Raw genomic sequence first — 8264 nt, forward strand, 5'->3', positions numbered from 1 at the left:
GAAAATGAAAATGAAAACAAAACTTGGTGTATGAAGCCCTAAAAAGAGAGGAGATACCAAAAAAGCACATGTACAACAATGAATGATGCCTCTTATATAACTCCTGTGAACCAAGCTGTGTGCAAGTTCCTTTCACATATCACTGGATTAATAAAGGTATGTGTCCTAATAAAGGTATATTCACAGATCATGCATCATTCGTTTTACTTCATCATTACAACGTTGTCATTCCTAGTCTTTCTTGTCTGTGTAGTAGTGGTGGACCGTGGAGAATAATATCCTTCCACCACGTGCGATAGAATAAGGAGAAAGGAGTCTTACCACGTCGTTGTTCTCTGGTCCTTTGTCACCTGCTCCAGCCCGAGCAGACAGGGCAGACAGGGAAGACGGCAGACAGGGAAGAGGGTAGATTTGCATTGAACGGGAACAGGAACAGGTGATGCAAATTTTGTTAATAAAATAAAGTTGGCAGCGCAGTGTGCCTTTGGTCAAAGCCGTGGCCCTCATCTCATTGGTCCAGGTCGGGCGGCTGAGGGTGTTTCAGGAAGGACGAAACTGAGGGTGTTTCGTCGCCACCCCCACCACCCCCTCCCCTCCCCTACCTCTATAACTAAGGGCAACAATAACCTGGCAACCATTTATTATACATGCAGTGCACTGATCCACTGGTTGAAAGCTCCTCAGGCCTCAAGGAAGGGCTATTGTTTCAACCATTTTGGGACTCAATGGGGAAGGCTGGCGTTCTTTGATTAAATTAAAGCAACTTGCGTATCAATAACATTCCCCGTTACTAAGAGCACCAGAGCAGGAGACTATTTTGATTGGTTTCTCAAGGCATGATAATTGGTTTTCTGCTAGTATATATATTGTTTTTGCTTATTTTGTGCCAATGCAATGTCCTGTAGAGCTCATCTTCGGGATATCCGATGATTGATGTTCATGGAGTAAATATTCTAACAAATAGCAAACATGAACGTGAGTCTGTGAAGAAAAGCCAAATACAATACAATACTCACTCCTCAAAAAAGTATGTTTGTGATAACAAAACATTAAGGTTAAGAAGAGCTGAGCGTATGGTATAATGTATACTTTCAACTTTGTAGTTCAAAGGAAGCCTGTGAAGACTTCAACTCAAAACCTATTTTCTTCCTCTCTTCATCAAGTATGTCTTGTAATGCTCTGTGTAATCTCATCTCTCTAATCTATAATGTAATCTATATATATACACATGCATTCCTTACCTTTCCTGTATTATGTTAATGTTAGAGTTAAGCTGTAACCAAAGCATGTCAGTTATGTGTAGAATAAACAAATGGAACATTTATACCCTGAAAAGTGTATTGCAAAAGAACACATACCTTGTTATCCTTATTATCCTGTTCTACTATCATTAATGACCTTTCCACCTTCCCACTTTCTGTACTGGCGGTTTAGAATAATGTAAATGTTTGCCGAGTCTATTTTCAGACTTCCTTGGAGATCGTAATAAAAAGGGAAGTTATTTAAACTTAGTTTTTTCTTCCAAAACACACACAGCGTAGGCCCAGAGCGAATCTATCCCCTGGGACCCGGCACAGGAATAAACTAAAAGGCAGAAGGCAATAAATGTACAATCAAAGAAATGTTTATCCTGTAATTCACTACAACTGTATAGAGTTATTAATTCGTCTTCTGTGGTTATTCTATACAGGCGTTTTAGCATGTTCATGTTATCACCATACCGTTTGTGAGCGGATGCTCAATGGCTTCTTGAGCTATAGGAGGAGACGGAGGTGGAGGGGGACTTGCAGCTGGCTCAATGCATGTTGGTCCTGCGTCAGCGGACACTGTAGAATCACCCGGTATTGATACAAGGCATTGTGGAGCAATGGGAGCTGGTGGCTGAGGAGGTAGACAGACACACAGTGATAACATTCAGAGCACCAGTGTCAGTGTTATCAGTGTTGAAGGCTTGTTTCATTACCCAGTAACTATGATGGGTAAACTTGTATTGTTTACAACTTGTGAACTTTGAAATACATCTAAATTAATATGGATATACGTATATAAATATTTCTAAAATCCTTCCATACTCAAGTATTTCACATCACAGAAACATCACAATTCTGTTGGTTTTTTGTAATAAAACCAATGAAGCTACCGTTCACATATCAATCCATCATATACATACATATGAATCAGAAAAATCGATGTTAACATTAACGTTATTTAAGATATCATACTTCATCTGAAGCGGAACTAGCAATACGATCGTCAAAATCATAACAACAATCAAATTTGTGGCACACAGGAACCTACCACTGCCTGACTCCCTTCCAGTACCCTGGCCTCCAGGGCGCTCAGCTGGAGGTCTGTGTCCGCCGCCCTCCCCAGCGCCTCCCTCACCCTCTGGGCGATGCTCTCCATCCTCTCCCTCACCTGGCTGACCCTCAGCTCGCTCTGCCTCACCCCCTCCGCCGTCTCCAGGGCTCCGCTGATCATAGCCTCCATCTTCCTCAGGCTGGCCAGCAGTCCTTCAGCGGTGAGACCGCGCACCCCCCCCTGCCCCGCCGCCATGTCTCTGCGGGCATTATCCATGTCCGAGTCCGGGCCGACGGCCGCATCCTTCACCTCCCTGACCGTGACTAGTTCCTGGACCGGGGGGGCCTCTGTCCTGCTCTCTGTGTCCGTGTTGGTCTCCTGGTCTCTGGTGTAAAGTACCGGCGGTGCCGTCTTCGCGTGGGTCGTTTGACACTCGATCACGTGCTCCTGCTCAGTCTTTAAAGCGGCTTGCAGCTGGCGGAGGTGCACCTTCATTTCCCCGATGGTCCATTCCGCCTGCTGAAGTTTGGTCCGCGCCTCGCACAGGGCCTGGCAGGAGTGGCCGTCCTCGTCCCTGGTCGTCCTGCTCCTGGTGCCCTCGACGTTCAACGCTTTCCACCAGTTCACCACAGCTACATTCCTGGTCTCTGGAGTCGGGGTCGGGGCCGGGCTGTGACTGTGGGTCTTGGGCTTGGTCTGGTTCTGCCCCGCGTCCTCCACCTTGTCCCCTCTGTCCTCCCACGCAGACCTTGGCAGCTCCAGTTCCCGCAGCCTGCAAACCACCCGCTTCGCTTTATAAACAAGCCCTTTACACGTTGTTAGGTCTAAAGTCAACAAAGGGGCTACTAAAAATGCACTTACCCCCTCGTAGCCACTTCAAACGCACAAGACAGTAACTGGTATGGATTGCACAATGCATATGCCCATGGGCGCATTGTTACACAGTGAGAGAAGACTGTCGTTTTTATTTGACAAGGGACGATTCTTGGAATAGTTAGTTGGTTTGGATGAAAGCTATTCTGCTACCATAAGAGGACAAAACGAGGTAAAAAACTCACATACACATTGACAAGCTGCTGCTTGATGCTGGCCTGTTGCAGGGGGCTCTGACCATAGGGCCTTTCCTGGTTTTCACTGGAAAAAGAGTCCTGTGTGTTTGTGTGCGTGTGTGTGTGTGTGTGTGTGTGCGTGCATGTGCGTGCGTGTGTGTGTGTGTGTGTGTGTGTGTGTGTGCGTGCATGTGCGTGTGTGTGCATGTGCGTGTGTGTGTGTGTGCGTGCGTGTGTGTGTGTGTGTGCGTGCGTGCGTGTGTGCATGTGTGTGTGCATGTGGAGAAAAAGGAAACATAACACATGCATATTCATTCAATGTGAAATAATATGCAGCCGCGTACGCATCATGAAGAGCGTATGTTGTCCCTCACCCGCTCAGCGTAGTTGGCGTGCAGACGGTGGGCTAGCTCGGCAGACTTGATGCGCTGGATGATGCTGTGAATGCCGTCTTTCTGGATGTGCAGCGTGGGCAGTCTCATGTCCTCCACGCTAGCGTGATGCGGCTGCAACCGAGAAAAACAACCAAACATCAAGCAGCTGTCCTGTTCCATTTCATACAGGAAATCGAGTAACAAATGCGGATACATACAATACGTAGAGTCAATCAAAAATACCATAATTGAATACTTATTATTAGTAATTCATTCTTCGTCATTGCCAACCTGCTGCATATCCTGGATCTCGGTGTGCAGAGAGCGGTGGTTGGCTGGGTCGCCGCTGCGCCCATGCAGGCTGTGCAGGCTGCTGAAGGGCCTGTCAAACCTGTTGAGAACAGACGCACAGCCTCACACTCGTCAGCTCACGAGCCGCTCGCGTGCTGGCCCTTCTATCGATTCCAATAGTTCAAAAGAAACCAGCAGGAAAAGGAGCGTTCTCTTATTGAGCTCGCTCTCTGTGGAACATAAGACACCTCCCTGTCTCTGCCACCTGTCATCGGGAACACCGACTCAAACGTTCAGATCTAAACTTAAAACCTGCCGCTTTATTCTCTCACTTGGATCCCAGGAGTGTTCCTCAGCTCTCTAGCACTGGTCTACCCCTGCTGCAGATAGGTACTGGATTAGAGGGTCGCTACTTGTTCCATGTCCCCCCTGCCCCCTCTTACCAACATGCTGTCTCAGTTTGTGTGTGTGTTGCTGTGATCGTGACTCATGGACGCCTGGCAACCCAACCTGAAAGCTACCAGCTTGCTCACCGAACAGCACCATGGCACCACAAAACAAAATAAGTGTTTTACTCAAAATGATTGCTAGTATGTCAATTATGGCTCTAATTCCTAACCGTTTCTGAAAGGAGGGATTCCCCACTCTGTTGTTCTCAAGATTTCTTCCCTGATAATTAAGGGAGTTTTTTTCTTTCCGTTTGGGGGGCTAGGGTTAGGAAGGGCATAACTATGTGGCCTGTAAAGCCCTTTGAGACTGTGACTGTGATTAAGGATTATACAAATAAAATTGCCTTGACTTGGCTGCTTGAGACGAAAATAAATAAATTAATATAGATCCATTTATATTAACACTAAACACTACCTGGCTTGATGACAATAAGGATGGCATGCCACACATCGTATAAACTTGGAGTAAGCACTCTTACTACATCAACATACCCACATAAACACTTTGAAACACATTCAGAACTATACAACACAGTCATTTGTCTTACAAGTCAGAATCTCAAAGGTTAACCATATAAAATGATGCACATGCACACTCAAGGCTGGAAGAAACCAAATTATTCCTGTTATTGTAGCAAAATATGAAGATTTAGATATAGTTTACCTTAAAAGAGCATGCTTGGAATGTTCTTGCAATTTTGATAGCTCTGATTGTAGACCCTGTTAATGACAATGACCAAACAAATATTATTAAAAAATGATACACTCTCAGTGGAAGCTTTAAATTTTTACTTCTTCAAAGAAATAATAGGATGTAATAATATTGCATTTTAATATTACATGACCTTGCATGAGTACATTGACCTACTAGTGAAAAGGAAAATATAATGCAAGTATGCCCAAAATGGAGCTCTTTTTTGTAAATAAAGTTAGATAATACATTTTAAGACCAAACTTCAAAGTGCTGGATAGTGAAACGTAGTGCTCAACAACTATTACATTTTTCAACCACTCAGAGATCGGGTCATTTTCAATAACACACCTCAATAATGTTGCAATTCTCCACATGGGAGATTTTCATCTTATCCATTAGAGTGTCTCTCTGGATGGGAAACAGAACAAAAGAGGAGTGAAACCAGGCTAAAGAAATGTTTTCATTTGTGAAATGCAATCCTACATATTTACCATAGCTATTTCTCTGTCTCGAAGAGTCAGCATGATAAGGGTTTCTTCAAGCTCTACCTGTGAATAACAAAGTGATATAGCTTAAGCAGACGGTATACTACAATAGAATATAATAGGTGCTTTCATGATTCAGTCTTACCCTCAATTCTGAATTCACTTTCCTTAGTTTATTGATGCTATCTTCAGAGCATATCTTTTCAAAGGCAAGTTTGTCATTCTGGGGGCAAAACGTATTCATATGACTTATGAATAGCTGCAAACAATTGACAATTTTCTATCACAAAACTACAGTTTCTCGACAAGGAACAGTGTTAATATTTCGAGGAGCAAATATAGTTACGTCAAGGAGATTATTCAAAGATAAATTACCTTATCCTCAAGTATCCTGACATGAACTTTTAGGCATTCAACTTCATTGCTCTAAGAACAAGAAGAAAAAAAAACACATCTTAATTCCACATTTATCATGTCATGGTGAATTATTATACGCCAAACTAGGATTGCTAGTTAGTTAAGGGTTCTTTGAAGCTGAGTGTCCATTTGAGCAGAGTACCAGTTTGGTGCAGCTGGTCTGTGTGCGGTTAACTTTGTCCTGGGCTTCTCGGTGTGCATCCTCCACCTCCGCTGACAGAGACCTGGCTCTCGCCGCAGCCCGTTGGCCACTGTCGTAAAACCACAAGGCTCACGCTTTTGTTTCATAAATCAAACACGGATCAAATTGTGTTTTCTCTCAAAGTCTAATAGAGATAATTCCCAACGATTAAATTAAATGAAAAATTTGACAACAGTCAAATATGTCTCAAATTGCGGTTTAAGTCTTGTCTTGAACTTTTTTAAGTAGTGGCAGTTTTAACAAATATTGCAACTAAATAAACCCTAATAGAATATGACCCTTTCTGCTCTTTTACCTGGCTAGCTTGCTACGCATCTCAATGATTTCATCAGTCAGCTGGAGATTGGCATCCTCACACTGAGCCACCATCTTCAAGAGCCGGGCGTTGTGCTCTGTCAGTTTGTGGTGGGCACACTTCAGCTCGGTCACTGTACCCAGCAGCTCCTTTGAATCACTGGTGACAAACAAACACACGGTGGAGAACAGCAATGCATACATGTTTTGTATTACCACGACGTCTAACTATGGATCATATACACAAACAACCTTAGAGATAGTTGACTGACCAGAAGCATTGCACCGTCTCTGGGAGAGCTATGCTTTGGGGACTTGAGAAATCCAGACCTAAGAAAGTAAAGAACATTCCGTGAAAGAACCTCTGAAAGAAAAGTCTATCGACATCTATAGACATTTCTGAAAATATTTAAAAAAAATTCACCATTAGACACTTTGGAAGCCTCCGGCCAGGGTGCGTGGGGGTCATCCACGTCGGTGCTGAAAGATACACCCACTAGATTTCATTAGACTACCAGGCTGTGGAAAGCCGTGTCATCACTGTGGTATAAATTGTCAAACTGCCTGGATTGGTTTGTTATGTTTAAACCAAAAGCCCCCAGAAGTCCTGATTTCATGCATGACTAAAACAACTCTAAATGAGTTCAGCAGAAGGCTATTACTTTAAATAAATCGGCATGTTTTCATTCTAATGGGATACTTTGTATCATTGCTTTGTTCAAATCCCTCAGGTGCTTCCTTTGCATGACTACCTTTCCTGGTGGCATTGGGCAATCCATTCCTTCATGGTGGAGTGGAAGGTCTCCCTGCTCACCACAAGGTCCTGGCAGTCAGGGTCCAGCATGCGCCTCAGTGCAGTCAGTTTGACCTGCTCAGCACTCTGGCCTGTCATAGCCTGCAAGTACTGCAGGATTGTGGAAGCGAGAACCTTCCCTGGAGGACGTCAAAGGTTAAGACGTCCATCTAAAACAGCTTTTCATTTTTTGGGAAAAAAATGTGGTGATGTTGGATTTGATTAAGTGATATCGTACCTGTGTTTTTTGTATTGCATGCATCATATGTTATGTCAAGGAGCTCATGTTCGGATAAACCACTGATGTCTCCAGTGTCCACGAGTGGTTCATTTGGGCCTGAGAAAGGGGACGGCGACCCTGATGCTGTGCAGATACAAAGGACCAATACAACGTGTTCTAATGAATTTCCAGAAATGTCTTCACTATCCCTATCGCCGTGTCATCCTTAAGTATAGAACAAGAAACAAAACAGCTTCCAGCAATGGAGCTCACCGTCTCTGCTGTCAGACATCTGACTTCTACTTTCTGTTTCCGTGGAGCTGACTCCTGAATCCCTTGAGAGGGATCTGCCTTCGTGTTTAGTTTGAAATGGGTTGTTCTCGGTTACCGGATCTTCCCTTTCCTCACAGGGGCCAAGAGACGAGGAAACATGAAACATCTTGCGTGTATTCAAGATGTCCCTCAAAGTCAAAACTCAGACTAGGAGCAAACGTCACGATTAGAACACAAGATCAAGATGTGAAAATATATATTTTCTAAGTAAATAGAATGAAAGTCTTCATAATCACCTGCTAAACTGTTTGCTGTGTTTGTATGCAGTCAGTGGGTTATGCATCATTGTCCCGTTGTCATCTTACACACATGGTCATACATTTGAGAGTCATGGATTCTATAAAACAGCAGTGTAAAACATG

At 43.8% G+C, this 8264-nt stretch overlaps 1 protein-coding gene across 1 annotated transcript; it reads right to left on the minus strand.

Moving 5' to 3' along the window:
• Positions 1 to 1704: 1704 nt before the first annotated feature.
• On the minus strand, positions 1705 to 8008 carry LOC311356599 (uncharacterized protein; the record flags this gene model as incomplete). Its single annotated transcript, XM_084476381.1, has 15 exons — positions 1705 to 1881; positions 2299 to 3073; positions 3364 to 3425; positions 3725 to 3856; positions 4016 to 4115; positions 5129 to 5184; positions 5507 to 5566; positions 5650 to 5706; positions 5789 to 5866; positions 6019 to 6069; positions 6203 to 6311; positions 6558 to 6716; positions 7309 to 7489; positions 7588 to 7713; positions 7843 to 8008. 15 exons carry the CDS (start codon positions 8006 to 8008, stop codon positions 1705 to 1707), a joined length of 2289 nt encoding a protein of 762 aa, XP_084332507.1.
• Between the last annotated feature and the right edge of the window lie 256 nt (positions 8009 to 8264).

The sequence above is a fragment of the Micromesistius poutassou genome (genome assembly GCF_964030765.1).
Source record: "Micromesistius poutassou genome assembly, chromosome: 12".
NCBI classification, from domain to species: domain Eukaryota; kingdom Metazoa; phylum Chordata; class Actinopteri; order Gadiformes; family Gadidae; genus Micromesistius; species Micromesistius poutassou.